The sequence below is a fragment of the Salminus brasiliensis genome, chromosome 5 (assembly GCF_030463535.1).
Source record: "Salminus brasiliensis chromosome 5, fSalBra1.hap2, whole genome shotgun sequence".
NCBI lineage: Eukaryota > Metazoa > Chordata > Actinopteri > Characiformes > Bryconidae > Salminus > Salminus brasiliensis.
Genome location: NC_132882.1, coordinates 45,325,218 through 45,345,183, shown reverse-complemented (window position 1 = coordinate 45,345,183; position 19,966 = coordinate 45,325,218). Strand labels below are relative to the sequence as shown.

The 19,966-nt window shown below is 43.0% G+C and overlaps 1 protein-coding gene across 5 annotated transcripts in view; it reads right to left on the bottom strand.

Annotated features, from left to right (window-relative positions):
- Positions 1-1,222: 1,222 nt before the first annotated feature.
- The window catches only part of rusc1 (RUN and SH3 domain containing 1), a 28,120-nt gene continuing 9,376 nt past the window's right edge, over positions 1,223-19,966 (bottom strand). For 2 of the 5 annotated variants that reach the window (XM_072680612.1, XM_072680611.1), the window contains exons 3-11: positions 14,089-14,205; positions 12,943-13,019; positions 12,712-12,729; positions 12,319-12,493; positions 10,001-10,106; positions 9,556-9,602; positions 7,553-8,294; positions 6,366-6,530; positions 1,223-5,706 (exon numbers count right to left, since the gene is read on the bottom strand). In XM_072680612.1, coding sequence (XP_072536713.1) covers positions 5,541-5,706; positions 6,366-6,530; positions 7,553-8,294; positions 9,556-9,602; positions 10,001-10,106; positions 12,319-12,493; positions 12,712-12,729; positions 12,943-13,019; positions 14,089-14,205 — 1,613 coding nt within the window. In that variant the 3' untranslated portion in view covers positions 1,223-5,540. Of the gene's footprint in view, positions 5,707-6,365; positions 6,531-7,552; positions 8,295-9,555; positions 9,603-10,000; positions 10,107-12,318; positions 12,494-12,711; positions 12,730-12,942; positions 13,020-14,088; positions 14,206-14,466; positions 14,486-16,998; positions 18,202-19,966 lie in introns of those variants that run through there. The other 3 variants (XM_072680613.1, XM_072680615.1, XM_072680614.1) reach the window with 3 other exon arrangements.

The window sequence follows — 19,966 nt, the reverse complement described above, 5'->3', positions numbered from 1 at the left end:
TACTTTCTGTAGCGGTACGTAGCGATGCTGCGCTAATTCTGATTCTCATAGCTATTAAAGACTACTGAACACATCCACACACTCTGAGGAGATTTTGAGAGGATTTTGGCGTGCAGTTAGCACCATGCTAGCTATTTAGGCTTCCTATTTAACTATGTTAATGTTAAAATCTCCCATTTTAAATAGACAAAAGTACAGGAAACATTTAGCCGTAGCGATGTTGCTACTGTCTGTAGCTGTGAAAACTAATTTTGGTTTATGTAGCTCTTATAAAAATATAACATATATCCACACTCTGAGGAGATTTTGTGAGGATTTTCATGTGCAGTTAGCACAATGCTAGCTATTTAGGTATACCACTTACTTATGTAAACCAATGCAGCACTAATTTTGATTCTTATAGCTATTAAAGGCTACATTTAGGCTTAGCGATGTTGCTACTGTCTGTAGCTGCACTAATTTCAGTCCATGTGTATAGCTAATTTTGGTTCATGTAGCTCTTATAAAAATATATCATATCCACACTCTGAGGAGATTTTGTGAGGATTTCGGCGTGCAGTTAGCACCATGCTAGCTATCTAGGCTTCCTATTTAACTATGTTAATGTTAAAATCTCCAATTTTAAATTGGACAAAATTAGAGACAACATTTAGGCATAGCGATGCTGCACTAATTGTGATTCTTATAGCTATTAAAGCAGACAGTTTCGGCAGACAGTTAGCACCATGCTAGCTTTTTAGGCTTACTACTTAACTATGTAAACCTTTTAGCTAATATTTTAAATTGGACAAAAGTACAGGTAAACATTTAGGCGTAGCGATGCAGCACTAATTTTGATTCTTATAGCTATTAAAGACTACCGAACACATTCATACACTCTGAGGAGATTTTGTCGAGTATGTATGAGGATTTCGCCGTGCAGTTAGCACCATGCTAGCTATTTTGGCTTACTACTTAACTATGTTAATGTTAAAATCTCCAAGTTTTAATTGTACAAAAGTACAGACAACATTTAGGCGTAGCGATGCTGCACTAATTTTGATTCTATTTGAATTTCGATAGCTATTAAAGGCTACTGAACACATTTCGTTAGCACCATGCTAAATTGTGAAGAATTAGCTTCCAGAACCACAACAATAGCTTTGTAGCTTGTAGAATAAAGAGGGACGTGACCCAAAAACCGACTCCACAAACAAACTGAGCAGGCTTTCAGACGGGTGTGTTCATTTGAATAGTTTATTGGGTATATTTACAAACACCCACATGCAAGGAACCGACTGACTGTAGATTGACACTGCAGGAACGGAGTACAGGCTACTATATATGCGTTTAAAGTGTGCTACTAGCGGCGGGCTAAATCACACAGAGCTACGCAACCCACTGCCACGCAAAGGCATACACACACGCGCTCGCACACACACACACACACCCACCCATACACACTAACACAACAGCAGATAGATAGAGGACAGATAGATAGATAGAACGATAGAGAGATAGACAAGAAAGGAATAGATAGAGCAGCCAAATCAACATCTATGAAAACAATACCAACACTACTGTTACGCAACTAATATTCCTGTTTTCAGGGTTTTTTTTCCACCAAACCAAGGCTTCATTTCACAAGGGTAAATGCATATCAATGAACAAACGGAAAAGAAATAAACGTAAGGAAAATGAACACCAGCATTTGCAGAAATCCCTGTAATGGTCCACACATCATTGCAGTTTTCCCCTTTGAGGTAAGAACGGAACAACAACGCTCAAAATCTGAAGATACGGGTCCCACTACCACAACACAGAGTCACATTTTCATTATCTCAAATGAAAGTCTAACGCCACATCCTCACCCTACAGATATAAACATTGAAACCAAATCCAGTGTAGAATTTTAATGTAAATGAATCATTTTCTCTACAATTACATCAAGAAATTCTTCCCAGAACAAAAACAGAATGTCCGCTGAGAGGATTATATAACGGGGGGGTAAATCTGACCTATTTTAAGGTCAGACTTAAGGTAAATCTGATTCTGTTGTTTGGAAATAATTCAATAAATCTACGGACTACTAATTGTTTCTCGATTTAGGCCCAGTGTTCGCTTCATCCTTTTTAGGCCTCAAAACTTTATAAAAGCTTCATCCTCGTCAGGCCTCTAAGGCCTTTAGATACAACTGTTATTGCTAATCATATCAAACATGTTTACAATGAGTCAATAACAGCTTCATAATGTCAGATTTATCATTTTTAATTTTACTTTAGGCGTTCATGTTGCTTTGCCTCAGAGAACAACGGCTGAAGCTTAAAGAGCACCTCCGAAGATCATCGGCATAGAGCTCCTTAAATGATCAGATGTTAATAAAAGCTCAGTGCAAACAAGGCAGGACGAGGATCATCTCAAATATGTAGGTACAGCAACATTTATCAGAAAAACGCTCGAGCTACGGGTCTAAAACTTGATTAGAAAGAACTTTAGAAAAACGTCCGCAGCTGATTTCAGTTCATTTGCGCCAGCACTGCTGGAATGCTTTGGCGAAAAAATAAAACGTACAGTCTTCCACTAAACCCCCTGTGTAGAGGATCAGCCAAGATGTGTTTGCCCTCCAATGCTACTGCTTTAGTTTAGCTCTGGAGCTACACGGCTAATGCAGCTAGCATGCAACAGAAATAAACATTCACAACATTTCGTTCATAAATATGCGCTATGTTGAGAATTTGCGGACGTGGTTTTGGAGCAGTACAACGGGAGTATGAACGTTAGCAAAACTTCACCATGTGGCCAACAATGTAGCATCTGAGGCCTAAACCACACTAACAAGCCGCCTTATTGGACACTGGATGAACTGGTTTGAACTGGTTAAGAAAAACGTGTGTATACATAATTAAAATTCAAATTATATATATATATATATATATATATATATATATAAACTTTTGGGTGACTACTGAAGTCAACTGTTTGTTTGTTAGCAATATTAGCATGACTAGCATCACAGCAACAGCACTAAACTACAGAAGCACAGATATGGCCCCCAAACATGTCTTGGCTGATCGATTCCATTATTTTTTTCGCCGAATCATTTTCACTGAAATACATCAGCGCCCCCTGGAGGATGTACTGCAGACTGCTGTTTGGGCCAGCCTCATCAGAATTCAGTCCGAGTGCTTCAGAGAAGGATCCAGTAATTCGGTTGGCATGTTTAAATATATTAATATAATATAGTTAAAATGTTATTCTAGTTGATTAGACTTGATCAGACACATTTAAACCTTCAGATCAGCACAATTTTACGCCCCTATTATATAACAAAACCCTGAAGAAGAAAGAGGGAGGTTTAAATTACACATTCACACACGGCTGAGCGAGAAAGTGCTGGAAAAGCTCGGTGGTTTCGCTGCTGTGTGTGTCGCCCATGGCTCTGCGGCTGTAAACTGGCACAGTATCGGAGTGTGTGTGTGTGTGTGTGTGTGTGTGTGTGTGTGTGAGAGAGAGAGAGAGAGGGTAAGAGGAAGCTGAGATCCATGCTAAACGAGCTCGCCAGAGCAGGCACAGATGGCCATCGATCAATGGAAGTCAATTCATCAGCCACTGTGACAGCAACCGTCCCTTCATCTTTACACGTGCCTTTAAAGGAAGACTTCAAGATTTTTCATCCTAACGTCCATCAGCTGTTTCTGTGGGGTACAGTCGATTACCACAGACCACCATTTCCACCGTACACAATACATACAGCAGATAGAGGTCAGGATGAAACACACCGGACCACCCCTTTAACTCATCTGCCCATTGACTTCTATTATCAGTGAGATTAGAGTCAGTGAGTTTCTGCTCTTTACTGAGTTCAGGGAATCGTGTTGAAATGAGGGTCTGTGGTGATGGACCGTACTCAGCAGATAGAGGTCAGGGTGATGCACACCGGACCACCCCTTTAACTCATCTGCCCATTGACTTCGTGTAGAAATGAGGGTCTGTGGTGATGGACCGTACTCTACAGATACAGCAGATAGAGGGCAGGGTGATGCACACCGGACCACCCCTTTAACTCATCTGCCCATTGACTTCTATTATCAGTGAGATTAGAGTCAGTGAGTTTCTGCTCTTTACTGAGTTCAGGGAATCGTGTAGAAATGAGGGTCTGTGGTGATGGACCGTACTCTACAGATACAGCAGATAGAGGGCAGGATGATACACACCGGACCACCCCTTTAACTCATCTGCCCATTGACTTCTATTATCAGTGAGATTAGAGTCAGTGAGTTTCTGCTCTTTACTGAGTTCAGGGAATCGTGTAGAAATGAGGGTCTGTGGTGATGGACCGTACTCTACAGATACAGCAGACAGAGGTCAGGATGAAAAATTCTGGAGCGTTCCTTTAAAGCCGGTTTCACAGATGCATGTAATGCCGCGCTGTCGTTCGTTTCCGAAACTGACAATATACGATATTTCCTCATGCGACTTGCGACTTACGTTTTACGTTCACACACGGGTCACTGTTTCGAAATGAATAACGCCTATGAAGTCCGTCGTATGCGGTTGCCCCCGGCAACGGGTCTTGCGAATAGTACAGTACGGTGTATGCATAGTCATCGATATCAAGCCTACAGTGACGGGATCTTCTAACACTGTAAGAAAAATCAAGAACAAACAGGGATGGTCAGCACACTAGCACACTAAAATACTCTACTGGCACTACTGAGAGAAACAACAACGATAATAGTAGTAGGTTTACACGGTCAGTCTAATGGGATAGGTAAAGAGGATGGGGGTGGGGTGGGGGTAGTGAGGGAGCGTTAACAACAGGCATTTTAAAATATGAATAAATATAAATCCATGAGTCCATGTCTCGGAAACTGGCTTCCAGTGCAGATTAAATCCAGTACTGGACTTAATTACTGAGCTTTAGGCTTAACCCATGTGACATGTATCTGCATGTGCATCTTAATAATAGTATGTTATGGTGATGCTACTTTGACATAGAGTGCAAGGGGCTTCTTCACTGCTATATTCCTGATTGAGTAAAACCCCAAAAGTAGCGCCAATACAATACGCTTTCCTTTATAATCCATCATCCGCAAGCTGGAAATTTGGGCTAAGCTGTATAATATGAGTGGGATATTTCATAATGCAATACAAGATGAAGTCTACTTATCGTGGACGGAGTCACTACACACTGACTATTCAGCTTCACGTCTCATTTGTCTATCTGTCTATCTATCCTGGTCAAATTTCTTTTGTCTTTTTTATAATATGAATCTAATTTTATATATATATATATGTATTTATGTATATGCATATTTTATACAGTAACATGTATATATATATGTGTATGTATGTGTGTGACTAAATGCTCAGAGTCGAGAAAAGAAACGAGAAAAACAAACAAACAAACAAACAGATTATTTGTGACGTCACAAACCAGGCAACGGAGGTGAGAACACTTGACGCAGTTTCTAAATCACTACACTCAACACACACTCGCGACCCGGCGCATCGCTCGGCTCGCCGCCGCCGCCGCCGCCGTCCGATCAGGATCCTCTGAGTCACGCAATCAGCGAGGCGTAACCGATAGGAACGAGGCCCTCCTTGTCCCCCTGGCGACAGCGAATCCAGTCTTGGTCAACACCGCCCAGTATGATGAGCTCCTCCCCCTTTCTGAAGCTCAGCTCCGCTCCCGTGCCGGCATAGTCGCACAGGGTTCGGACGGCCCTGCGGGAAGAGTCACGCTAAATTGAAAAAGGTCAAAACGGTCTAAGCTATCCATTCTCCGGCCACTCTAAATGTAGATATTGTGATATACACTGAGGAGGAGGAGCTACAGTCTCTCATTAGAGTGAATAATAATTAATAACGCTCTAAATGTAGGTATTGTGATATACACTGAGGAGGAGGAGCTACAGTCTCTCATTAGAGTGAATAATAATTAATAACGCTCTAAATGTAGGTATTGTGATATACACTGAGGAGGAGGAGCTACAGTCTCTCATTAGGGTGAATATTAATAACGCTCTAAATGTAGATATTGTGATATACACTGAGGAGGAGGAGCTACAGTCTCTAATTAGAGTGAATAATAATTAATACCGCTCTAAATGTAGGTATTGTGATATACACTGAGGAGGCGGAGCTACAGTCTCTCATTAGGGTGAATAATAATTAATAACGCTCTAAATGTAGGTATTGTGATATACACTGAGGAGGAGGAGCTACAGTCTCTCATTAGGGTGAATAATAATAACGCTCTAAATGTAGGTATTGTGATATACACTGAGGAGGAGGAGCTACAGTCTCTCATTAGGGTGAATAATAATAACACTCTAAATGTAGGTATTGTGATCTACACTGAGTGAGATCCACTACAGTCATACCTAAGTGGTTTAGGCTGATCTTCATTGTCTTTGCTTCCTTCATTTCTGTCTTTCTCCTTCTCTTCCCTCCTTCCAGGCTCGATCTTGTCAGGTAGGAAGGCGGGACCTGCTCCGGTCATGCGGGTCAGAACCGTTATACCAGGAGACAGCCACTGAGAGGGACGCCTGGAAGAGAGAGGGTGAACTATATTACATAACTGTGGTCTGTCGGGCACAGATGGAGGGTAAAGCAAGTTTCTGGAACACTTATTCACTATTTCTGAAACAAAACACACACCCACTCACGCAAAGACACACACTTACTACTATAAACGTTCCCGTTACGGAAGTGACTATGAACCATCTAACTGTGAGAAGAGCTTGGATCTTTTATTCTAATTCTAATCCGTTTTAGGTTGCACAGGTTTAAGCTCCAGTGTCATTTACACACGCCATAGTCGGACGCCAATCGGCTTGAGCTAAGCTCAGCATGGCATGTTGCTAACTCGCTATCGGCCTGCAGCTTAAGGCATTACGTTCATTATTTACACAAAGGCTACTGCTTGCAAAACTACCTAATAAACAAGTTTAAAGGATCAATATGGCTTTTCTTGTATTTTACCTTTCCCCCAAAAGTCCACTTCCAGTATTTGTTTGGGTTTCTGCCCCAAAAACAACCATAATTCATGTTTAAATGAGCATTTTCCAACCTCTGTTTATCTCTTTTTTAATTAATCAGGTAGCTTATTGTGTTACTGTACCTTTAAGACTGGTATACAGTATGTAAATTAAGTCTGCTCTGATTCAAAAAGCAGTCCAGGCAAATATGGGAAGTGGCAACACTCTCTATAACTTCACCCTGAATGGGCGGGGCTAAACTGCTGTAGGCTGAAAGGCTGATAGTCAGCCCTATGTAAATATGTTCAGGGTTGTGACATCACAACCATATGGAATCCCAAAACAAGGTGTCCCAAAACATCTGATGTAAATCGAGGGATCAAATCCTATCTCCAAACATCTCATCAAGTTAGGAAATCCTTAATTACTCATCTACTGTGCCTTTAAAAGTGATACATGTAAATGAGCTCTGTTCTGATTGGCTACCCTGTACTGTGCCTGATTCAAAAAAGCAGCCCAAGCTAAAATAGTAAAAAGTAAAGTAGCAAGACTTGGTTTCCATATATGGACTGAGGAGTCCACAGCCTCACCTTGTCTTTGGTGGGTTGCTCGGGCTTTTGGACGCTCCAAACAGCCGGCCCAGACCCCAAGGAACACCGTCAGCTGACATGACCTCCTGGTCTGGACTCTTCAGGGCATCTGAAGCGGGGCAGGTATTCAGGTCCCCCGCTGCGTGAACCCCTTCAGCTTCTTCTGACCAGCCAGCAGACGCCAGCCCACCCAAATTCTGCCCTAATCGCTCCCCCCAACGCATCACTGCCCCCCAGCCTTGCTGTAGAGCCTGGCCAGCCTGCTGGGTGAGGCTGTTCCCACTTCCGTCACTAGGGGGCGCTTCTATCTCCTTCTCCTTCAGCCACTGCAGCTGAGGGCTCGTCTCCCCTTTACCTATGGCTGATGGTGGTCTGCACTGGACCTGAACGGGAGCTGGACTGAACGAGATTGGGGAGCAGCTTGCCTTCAGGCCACCTGGACCACCAGGTTCTTGCTTGGACGCGCCCTTCGGATGACCGGCACTGGCTTCAGACTGGAAAGTGGGCAGTAGGTGGAAGCTGAAGCCCCTGTTGGGTGGTCTGGACACCCCCGGGCTGTAGCCAGCCGGGGTGAGGTCGGGAGAAGAGGGGTCGAGGTGGTGGTGCTGGAAGAGCAGGTCGAGGTTGAAGGTCAGGAGGGACAGGGGCTGGAGCAGCAGGAGAAGCTCTTCGAAGAGGGGCTGGCAGGATGTGGCCGAGAGGCGCATGAAGGCGGTGGGCCGGTAGTAGGTCTCCAACGCATCTGAGGAGGAACGTAAGAGAAAGTGAAGGATGAGGGATGCTTGAGTTTGGGGTTTGAGGAGCTGAATTAAGGAACATCCCATCAGTCAGATCTAAGATCTGACCATCTCACCATAAGACTTTTCACAAATTCATATTAGGTATGATATCTCAAGTCAGGAGGTCCTAAACTACTCAATCAGGGTTGATAATTAGCTGTTATGTCTGGCTACTGCTAATGTGACCAGCTGGGGTGTGAAATAATATATATAAATAATATGTAGAATGTAAAATTACTGAATTTCCAGTAATTCTGAAGCACTTCTATTGGTCCATCCATCGTGGCATTTTGTCATATCAGATCCACATGATGTTAAAAAGTGAAAAATGACAAAAACGCAGATACAAGGCCAGTATGTCGTGTTTTAACCGTCACTGGAAATGTACATTGATATCGATTATTAAAAAATGATACACTAGTATGCTGAGCAGCCAGCACCTCACCAGCCCCAGACCAGCATAAACCAGTATAAACCATTAGCTTAGCAGGGCAGTCATATTTTCAACACAGTCTGCGCTGATTATCGGTTATTCACCTGTTTTTTTATTAACATTAACAAACACAGACGACCAAAAAAAGTTAAAAGAACCATACTATAATTGTTTTAACTGCATAGCTAAAAATTTTTACCTCAGAAACACCAATTTTCAGCACCATAACGCTAGCCACTGCTAACTGTGAACGCTCTCTGTAAAAATGCTACTATTCTATTGTCAACAGAACGGCTAACGGCATAAACGGACCCGTTTTGGACACCATTAGGGTTTGGACACCATTTTGAAGATGTTAGCCGGTTAGCGTGCCTCTGTTCTGTTTGCGTGGCGTTAGCATGAGGAGTGAAGACCTCCCAGCTGTTATCTGAAATAGCTGAATGGAAGATCGGCGGGCGAAAAAGGATGTAATCTGATCTAGTCTGAAGCTTTTAATGAAAGAACATTTCCACATAAATTATGTACATAATCAATTCAAAATAGTTAGCCATTAGCACTGTGGACAAAAGCATATAGCATAGCTAAAATCAGCAGCTCCAGCCTAAAGCCTGAAGCCTGAATTTAGTCAGTTATAGATAATCGTTTATAGATTTATCTATTGCAGATTACTTAGTCAAATTTGGGATATGTAAAGTTGATTTATTGAATTTTTGATTATTGTGAGTTGGTCAGGAAAATGGAATGCACAGTTTTGGCCTTCGAGTCGAACAAACCAGTAAAACCACACTCACCACTGCAGGACTGCAGATGGGAAAGCCAGAAATCAAGGCGCTTAATACTGCGAGAGAAAGACCGACAGATTGCATTAGTTTATTAGTATATTTATAACTGTTAGGAATTTTATGGAGCTAAACGTAATATATTTTGGTTATTTTCATAATATGTGCCGATAAACTTATATATAAGTATATAAATCAAAAACTCTACTGTCTCCACTGACAGACTATTATCATAATAATAATATTATAAATTTAATATGCACAGTTCAGTTTGGTGTAGTATGTAAACACTGTAAATAACACATTGTTAATAAAACAGTTTAGCTGTTTTTGTGATGGCCACAAGCAGTTTAGCCCTGCCAATACATAGAGTATTAGCCTTTTTATTTTTACTGTAAAAAATCGTCGGTATTGCTGCTCAGTAACGGTAAGGAAAAGCGGGTGATTTGGTGCGTACTTGAGAAGGCCCAGGAGGAAGGAGTTGAACCTGTGGCGGTTGTGCTTCAGCTGGGGAAGCGCAGCTACTTTAGCCTGTAGGCTGTACAGGGCCTGGGTGCTGGGGCCTGGAAGACAAACACACACACATTCTGACAGACTGTAATACACTACAGGAAGCATAGGGGGCGCTCTATAATGCTCTATAATGTTTATATGATCCACACGCTCATTCTGACAGACTGTAATACACTACAGGAAGCGTAGGGGGCGCTCTATAATGCTCTATAATGTTCATATGATCTATAATCTCATTCTGACAGGCTGTAGTACACTACAGGAAGCGTAGGGGGCGCTCTATAATGCTCTATAATGTTTATATGATCCACACGCTCATTCTGACAGACTGTAATACACTACAGGAAGCGTAGGGGGCGCTCTATAATGCTCTATAATGTTCATATGATCTATAATCTCATTCTGACAGGCTGTAGTACACTACAGGAAGCGTAGGGGGCGCTCTATAATGTTCATATAATCACACGCTCATTCTGACAGACTGTAATACACTACAGGAAGCGTAGGGGGCGCTCTATAATGTTCATTTAATCCACACGCTCATTCTGACAGACTGTACTACACTACAGGAAGCGTAGGGGGCGCTCTATAATGCTCTATAATGTTCATTTAATCCACACGCTCATTCTGACAGACTGTACTACACTACAGGAAGTGTAGGGGGCGCTCTATAATGCTCTATAATGTTTATATGATCCACACGCTCATTCTGACAGACTGTAATACACTACAGGAAGCGTAGGGGGCGCTCTATAATGCTCTATAATGTTCATATGATCTATAATCTCATTCTGACAGGCTGTAGTACACTACAGGAAGCGTAGGGGGCGCTCTATAATGTTCATATAATCACACGCTCATTCTGACAGACTGTAATACACTACAGGAAGCGTAGGGGGCGCTCTATAATGTTCATTTAATCCACACGCTCATTCTGACAGACTGTACTACACTACAGGAAGTGTAGGGGGCGCTCTATAATGCTCTATAATGTTCATTTAATCCACACGCTCATTCTGACAGACTGTACTACACTACAGGAAGTGTAGGGGGCGCTCTATAATGCTCTATAATGATCATATGATCCACACGCTCATTCTGACAGACTGTAATACACTATAGGAAGCGTAGGGGACGCTCTATAATGCTCTATAATGTTCATATAATCACACGCTCATTCATGCACTACAGAAAGGGAAAATCTGGTTATAATATAGTACATGAATAAAAAATAAAGCATCCACATAAAGGTTGAAAAGAGAAAAAACTGCAGCCTTCATTTCTTTTTGGTTTATAAGATGCAACCTAAATTAGTCACAGGCTTGGACAGACAGGAGAGGGAAAACAGAAGAGAGGAATCAGAGGGATGACACATGGGTGATTCAACACTGCAGGGAAGACTGCAGGAGCGAGCTAGAGAGAGAGAGGGATAGAGATGGTTGGAGGTAATTCTTAGTAGTAATGGGCATTTCAGCCATGTCTGCTATTCAAAAATCTACATTTCTATACAATTCGTATCTGAATATTCCAAAAAATAATGTTACTGTTATTAATATTCAGCTAGCATAAGAGAGAACCAAGAAATAGAATAACGAGGGGCGTAAACAGTTGGGGGTTCAGTTACGAGACAGTCAGATTGTTTAGCAAGCGTAAATACCCAGGAGGTTAAAATTCGTATACCAGTTGCCGTAATTTCCTAGTTCGACCTTTAGACCCATCCATAGTGGTTTAAGCCCAGCTACTTCAATACAAGTGATATGTGCAGATATCTGGGAATTCCCCTCCCCAGCTGTAAGGGGAGCCCAGGAGCACATGCTTTAAAGTTTTATTAAACCAGAGTTGGTATTCATATTTATTTATTATATTCAGTTTTGGGCTCCCCCTACAGTTGGGGAGTGTAAAAACATTTACCACAAATATAAATTGTGTTCCCTCATATAAACTGTACACATGCATTTCTGGACAAGCTGAAACAAGCTCAAGAAGCTTGATCTGAAAGTGTAGAAGCATGTGGGCTGAGGCGGTACAGTAATACTACAGGATTTTACACTAATATGACTCTATGGGTTCTGCAGCGTTACACAGCAGTTCTGGAGAGAGGTTCTCCACCTGCAGCTCCATAGTGCAGTAGCAGGATGGAGACGCCGTTCTGCCCCTGTTCCAGCCAGTGGAGCTTTAGCGTGATCCTGAAGCTGCTGATTTAATGGTACAAATACTCCATAGTGTTGCTGACCACAATCACGCCCACCCTCTAATTCATACCGGGTTTGGTGGAGGCCTGAACTAGACCCCAGGGCGAATTTGGCCTCCTGCCAGCGATGAGGTCACTCTGATGGGGCTTCAGCCCGTCGCTGAGGAGGTCGCGCAGTGCAGGGCACAGACACTGCAGCACCAACCGGCCCAACGTCGGGTTCACGCTGCTGTCCCCGGAGAGAGCCTGAGAGAGAGAGAGAGAGAGACAGAGAGAGAGAGAGAAGCAGGGCGAGGCAGGAGTGGAGAGGGGCAGAGGGGGAGGGAGGCATTTCGGACGTGAGCGAGGAGAGAAGAGAAAATGGGTGGAAAAGAAAAGACGCAGGGACGGAAAACAAAGGAGCGGCGCGAGGGGGTTAGTGAAGTTACTGATTAGGCCAAGATGTTCATGAACGTCTAAAATACCTCTTCTACTGAGCGGAACTGCAGAGAGGACCAGAAAGGAAGAGATATCGAGCGTGTGCAAGCAATATGGAAAGCAAGACAGAACACAGAAAGATAAAAAACACAAACGTAAAGCAAAGGTGAAGATATAGAGGAAACTGCACTCGGTCAGCGATTTCAAATAACAGAAGGACAAAGGGAACGAGGGTCTGACAGCAGTAGCATATGCTTTACACTTCCACTGATACTGACCTTCTGCACAAGAGTCCTAGATGAGCTGAACTGAGCCAGAATGGCCTCCACTGCCACACTGACAGCACTGACCAGAGCTGAGAGACAACAAGCAAAGCATTACACACTCACAGTCCCCGTCAGAACAGCTTCCGACATGCTGCTGGAGGTATATCCAGTATTAATATCCAGTATGAAGCTCTAATAACGTTAATATCCAGTATGAAGCTCTAATAACGTTAATATCCAGTATGAATCTCTAATAATATTAATATCCAGTATGAAGCTCTAATAACGTTAATATCCAGTATGAATCTCTAATAATATTAATATCCAGTATGAAGCTCTAATAACGTTAATATCCAGTATGAATCTCTAATAACATTAATATCCAGTATGAAGTTCTAATCATATTAATATCCAGTATGAAGCTCTAATAACATTTATATCCAGTATGAATCTCTAATAACATTAATATCCAGTATGCTCTCATATCATTAATATCCAGTATGAAGCTCTAATCACATTAATATCCAGTATGAAGCTCTAATAACATTAATATCCAGTATGAAGCTCTTATAACATTAATATCCAGTATGAAGCTCTAATAACATTAATATCCAGTATGCTCTCATATCATTAATATCCAGTATGAAGCTCTAATCACATTAATATCCAGTATGAAGCTCTAATAACATTAATATCCAGTATGAAGCTCTTATAACATTAATATCCAGTATGAAGCTCTAATAACATTAATATCCAGTATGCTCTCATATCATTAATATCCAGTATGAAGCTCTAATAACATTAATATCCAGTATGAAGTTCTAATAATATTAATATCCAGTATGAAATTCTAATAATATTAATATCCAGTATGAAGCTCTAATAACATTAATATCCAGTTTGAAGCTCTCATATCATTAATATCCAGTATGAAGTTCTAATATCATTAATATCCAGTATGAAGCTCTAATATCATAAATATCCAGTATGAAGTTCTAATAACATTAATATCCAGTATGAAGCTCTAATATCATTAATATCCAGTATGAAGCTCTAATAAGATTAATATCCAGAATGAATCTGAACTGCTGTGTATATGAAATATATATATGTGTGTGAGTGTGTGTGAGTGTGTGTGAGTGCGCAGTGTATAATAACCTCTTTTTTCCTGCAGGCATAGAGAGGACAGCCCGTCACCTCTCAGTGGGGGCCTCACATCACTGCCCATCCACGCTGCTTTAGCCGCAGAACCAGCAAAGGACAGACTGCGGACCGCTGTGACATCAGCAAAGACAACAACCAATGAGGCCACCTCCTCAAACACGGCACTGATTAGTTATGAAGGGGGTAAATCTTTTCATTAGGAAATTATTTAAATTCATATTTCACCCTAAATCGATTGATTATTGACCTTTTTTTACTGCAACATTATTGAATATTATCCGAAGTATAATAATGCATTATAATAATATTTAATGGCATACGTGTATATTAATCGTGTATACTAGCTGATTATAATATTTGTGTATGATTTACCAGATCTATGGCCTGACTACTGAAGAATCCAACATCATCATCATCATCATCATCAGTACAGTAACAGGAGGAAAGGGGAAACAGCCCATGCATGGTGAACAAACACCAACCAAATATCTATTATTCTATTAAAAATAGCAAAATAATAAGTAGAAAAAAAAATAAAAAAAATAACATTTCTACTGAGAGTTAACAAAAACCGCACAGTTTCACTCAATAGCAACAATAATCAAAGACAGCAGTGTCGTGATTATCAGAGCTCCAAAAGAAATCGGCTGTGGAAATTAAAACTATTTATTTATTTAATTAATTAATGAATTAATAATAATAAAAAAAATAAAATAAAAATGAGGTTTTGGGAAAATCCATGCACAGAAAACCCAGAACAGCGCGAAACCAGTCAGAAATCAGAAAAGTACATAAAAAAGGACACAAATCCAGAAAGAAAAAGTGAGACAGGCGGCGACAGTTCGGCTAAAATCCAATTTCACACAGTTTTCCACTTTACTCCAAATGTAGACGATCAGCTACGTCAGGTTTGGTGCTGCAGTTTTACACTGGAGCTATGAGGTAGCTGTGTGAGGTAGCTGTGTGAGGGAGCTGTATGAGGTAGCTGTGTGAGGTAGCTGTGTGAGATAGCTGTGTGAGGGAGCTGTGTGAGGGAGCTGTGTGAGATAGCTGTGTGAGGGAGCTGTGTGAGGTAACTGTGTGAGGTAACTGTGTGAGGGAGCTGTGTGAGGGAGCTGTGTGAGGTAACTGTATGAGGTAGCTGTGTGAGGGAGCTGTGTGAGGGAGCTGTGTGAGATAGCTGTGTGAGGGAGCTGTGTGAGGTAGCTGTGTGAGGGAGCTGTGTGAGGTAACTGTGTGAGGGAGCTGTGTGAGGGAGCTGTGTGAGGTAACTGTATGAGGTAGCTGTGTGAGGGAGCTGTGTGAGGGAGCTGTGTGAGGTAACTGTGTGAGGGAGCTGTGTGAGATAGCTGTGTGAGGTAACTGTGTGAGGTAACTGTGTGAGGTAACTGTGTGAGGGAGCTGTGTGAGGGAGCTGTGTGAGGTAACTGTATGAGGTAGCTGTGTGAGGGAGCTGTGTGAGGGAGCTGTATGAGGTAACTGTATGAGGTAACTGTGTGAGGTAGCTGTATGAGGTAGCTGTGTGAGGTAGCTGTGTGAGGTAGCTGTGTGAGGTAACTGTATGAGGTAACTGTATGAGGGAGCTGTATGAGGTAGCTGTGTGAGGTAACTGTGTGAGCTAGCTGTATGAGGGAGCTGTATGAGGTAGCTGTGTGAGGTAGCTGTGTGAGGGAGCTGTATGAGGTAACTGTATGAGGTAGCTGTGTGAGGGAGCTGTATGAGGTAGCTGTGTGAGGTAACTGTATGAGGTAGCTGTATGAGGGAGCTGTATGAGGTAGCTGTATAAGGGAGCTGTATGAGGTAGCTGTGTGAGGTAACTGTGTGAGGTAACTGTGTGAGGTAGCTGTGTGAGGTAACTGTGTGAGGTAACTGTGTGAGGTAACTGTGTGAGGGAGCTGTATGAGGTAACTGTGTGAGGTAACTGTGTGAGGTAGCTGTGTGAGGGAGCTGTGTGAGGGAGCTGTGTGAGGGAGCTGTGTGAGGGAGCTGTGTGAGGTAACTGTGTGAGGTAACTGTGTGAGGGAGCTGTGTGAGGTAACTGTATGAGGTAGCTGTGTGAGGGAGCTGTGTGAGGGAGCTGTATGAGGTAAGTGTATGAGGTAACTGTGTGAGGTAGCTGTATGAGGTAGCTGTGTGAGGTAGCTGTGTGAGGTAACTGTATGAGGTAACTGTATGAGGGAGCTGTATGAGGTAGCTGTGTGAGGTAACTGTGTGAGCTAGCTGTATGAGGGAGCTGTATGAGGTAGCTGTGTGAGGTAGCTGTGTGAGGGAGCTGTATGAGGTAACTGTATGAGGTAGCTGTGTGAGGGAGCTGTATGAGGTAACTGTATGAGGTAGCTGTGTGAGGTAGCTGTATGAGGTAGCTGTATGAGGGAGCTGTATGAGGTAGCTGTATAAGGGAGCTGTATGAGGTAGCTGTATGAGGTAACTGTGTGAGGTAGCTGTATGAGGTAACTGTGTGAGGTAGCTGTGTGAGGTAACTGTGTGAGGTAACTGTGTGAGGGAGCTGTATGAGGTAACTGTGTGAGGTAACTGTGTGAGGTAGCTGTGTGAGGTATCTGTGTGAGCTAACTGCTACTCTGTTAGATTTGTCATAACATGAATGTTTCTAAGTATTAAATTCATAGCTGTAGCGCTAACGTAGAAACGTACACACATTTGAGCACAGCAAAGATTTATACAGCTGTAATTTAGTAAAAGACGATACATATATTATTTTATGATTACTCATGTGTTTTTACAAAATATTATTTTTTGCAAATATTATATATATTTCTACATATAATATTATACTTATATATAATATGATATATATAATCATAATATAATATAATAATATGAAATATCGCTAAAACACAGCAAGTATTATTATTATTATTGTCTGTTACACACAGCATGGCTCCCCTTTCCTGGAAAGACTGACTCAGCTAGCTCCAGAAGCAACCTCCAGACACCAGACGTGACCTTGCTGAGGGACGCATTCGGGGTGAAGCAAAAGTCCTGCAGTTTTTAACCAGACCGTCAACGTAAAGTGAAGAGGATGAGGCGGCGTAAGGAAGAGCAAGGATGAGAAAGATGCACTGATCTGTGCCTTACTGAGAGAGAGCGGCGGTGATGGACGCTGCTGAGAGTGGAGTCTGGGCTCCGGTAGAGGAGCCTGAGCGCGGGGGGTGTAAAGGTAGGGGTAATAGAGCGGGGCAGCAAGAGCAGGGAGGGTGTGACTGCGGGGGAAAAGGGGTGAGGAGAGGCGGGACACGTCGGCACCCGGGGAGAGAGAGCCAGCTCTGAGGGGGGGCGAGATAGCTCCGATTGGGGACAAGCGTGGGGGGGCGCCCTTGTGCATGGGGCAGTTCTTGGGGTGGTAGAGGAAGAGGGTGGGAAACATTTGGGCTTTGTTTTCCAACATTTTCGCGTCACCATCACTACTGTCTGCGACGCCGGCCTTCCTGTAGCTGCTGTGCAACCAGGACGGGCCTTCCTTAGCTCCTTCTTTAGCGCCGGCTTTAGCGCCGGCTTTAGCGCCGGCTTCGCTCAACCCGCTGAGCTTCCCGGCGTTGATTAAATTGATCATGTCGATGTTTTTGTACGGGGTGGTGTTGCCGTCGGAGAACGTGCTAACATCTGGTTGGGGAAAGTCGGCGAACGTCAAGGTTTTTGCCTTGTATTTGTTGTCGCAGTAGAGCGAATCTACGTTGCAGTTCGAGTCATAGCAGCTAGCATCCGCTGAGGTAAAGCTGCTAGCATGGCAGGAGTCCTTTCCATAGCTGTGGAGCTTAGCTTTCCTGTCAGAATACTGCGAGTACTGGTATAGGGAATCTATGATGCCGCCCGAATTGCTGCTAGCGTTAGCGCTGAACGGGTTCTTATGGCGGCAGAAGAACGAGTCGCTGACGTTTTCGGGGCAGCGGTACAGCGAGTCGGGGTAGGTGTCTCGAATGGAGTCGGTGGGAATCCTGGAGACTTGTGGGAAAGGAAGGGCTTTGGACTGGCTCCGGTAAAAGTCGGAGCGGTAAAACAAGGGCGGCTGGGAAGGAGGGGTGGAGTGGAGGTAGTAGGGAGAGGAGGGTAACGGATCGGGAAAGGCTAAAGACAGAGGAGGTGAGGATACTTTAGCGGGTAGCAGAAGGTGCGCGAGCGTGTTAGCATGGCGCGGCGGCAGCAGCCAGAAGCGCAAGGGAGGAGAGGACGGGTGAGGCAGCGGACGGGTGAATCGGTGGAATGGGAAGGAGATGGAAAAGAGGAGGACGGTCCAAATAAGCACATCGCAAAGGAACAGGGAGAAAAAGAGAGAAATGGAGAGAATGTTAATAGCGTCATTTTGGAAGAGCAATAAATGCACAATGTGAGATGGAGGAACGTCGCACAGTAACAGCATGCTGTCCCATATCAGAGCAGTTCATCTTCATAACACGGCACACACACACACCACGTCACACACACACACCACGTCACACACACACACCACGGCACACACACACACACACACACACACCACGTCACACACACACACCACGTCACACACACACACCAGAAAACATTAAAAAGAATGAAAAGGTTATATCATATTTTTAATAAAGTCATTTTCTTGCCAATTACCCAGGCCCTGTAGCATGCAGGTTTATCTCGGGCTAATACAGGCAAGCTAACTCTAGCTAACAGGTTTATCACAGGTTAAGACAAGCTAACTCTAGCTAATAGCTTTAACCATTGCTAACAGGTTTATCTCAGGCTAATACAGGCTAACCCTAGCTAAAAGGTTTATCTCAGGCTAATACCGGCTAACTCTAGCCAACAGGTTTATCTCAGGCTAATACAGGCTAACTCTAGCTAAAAGGTTTATCTCAGGCTAATACAGGCTAACTCAGGCTAAAAGGTTTAACACTAGCTAACAGGTTTATCACAGGTTTAGACAAGCTAACTCTAGCCAACAGGTTTATCTCAGGCTAATACAGGCTAACTCTAGCTAAAAGGTGTATCTCAGGCTAATACCGGCTAACTCAGGCTACAAGGTTTAACCCTAACTAACAGGTTTATCTCAGGCTACAAGGTTTAACCCTAACTAACAGGTTTATCTCAGGCTAATACAGGCTAACCCTAACTAACAGGTTTATCTCAGGCTAATACAGGCTAACCCTAGCTAACAGGTTTATCTCAGGCTAATACAGGCTAACTCTAGCTAACAGGTTTATCTCAGGCTAATACCGGCTAACTCAGGCTACAAGGTTTAACCCTAACTAACAGGTTTATCTCAGGCTAATACAGGCTAACCCTAGCTAACAGGTGTATCTCAGGCTAATACAGGCTAACCCTAGCTAAAAGGTTTATCTCAGGCTAATACAGGCTAACCCTAGCTAAAAGGTTTATCTCAGGCTAATACAGGCTAACCCTAGCTAACAGGTTTATCTCAGGCTAATACAGGCTAACCCTAGCTAACAGGTTTATCTCAGACTAATACAGGCTAACTCAGGCTAAAAGGTTTAACACTAGCTAACTGGTTTATCACAGCTTAAGACAAGCTAACTCTAGCTAACAGGTTTATCACAGGCTAATACAGGCTAACCCTAGCTAACAGGTTTATCTCAGGCTAATACAGGCTAACCCTAGCTAAAAGGTTTATCTCAGGCTAATACAGGCTAACTCTAGCTAACAGGTGTATCTCAGGCTAATACAGGCTAACTCTAGCCTGTAACCTGTTAGCAAGAGTTAGCCTGTATTAGCCTGAGATAAACCTGTTAGTTAGGGTTTATCTCAGGTTTATCTCAGGCTAATACAGGCTAACCCTAGCTAACAGGTTTATCTCAGGCTAATACAGGCTAACCCTAGCTAACAGGTTTATCTCAGACTAATACAGGCTAACTCAGGCTAAAAGGTT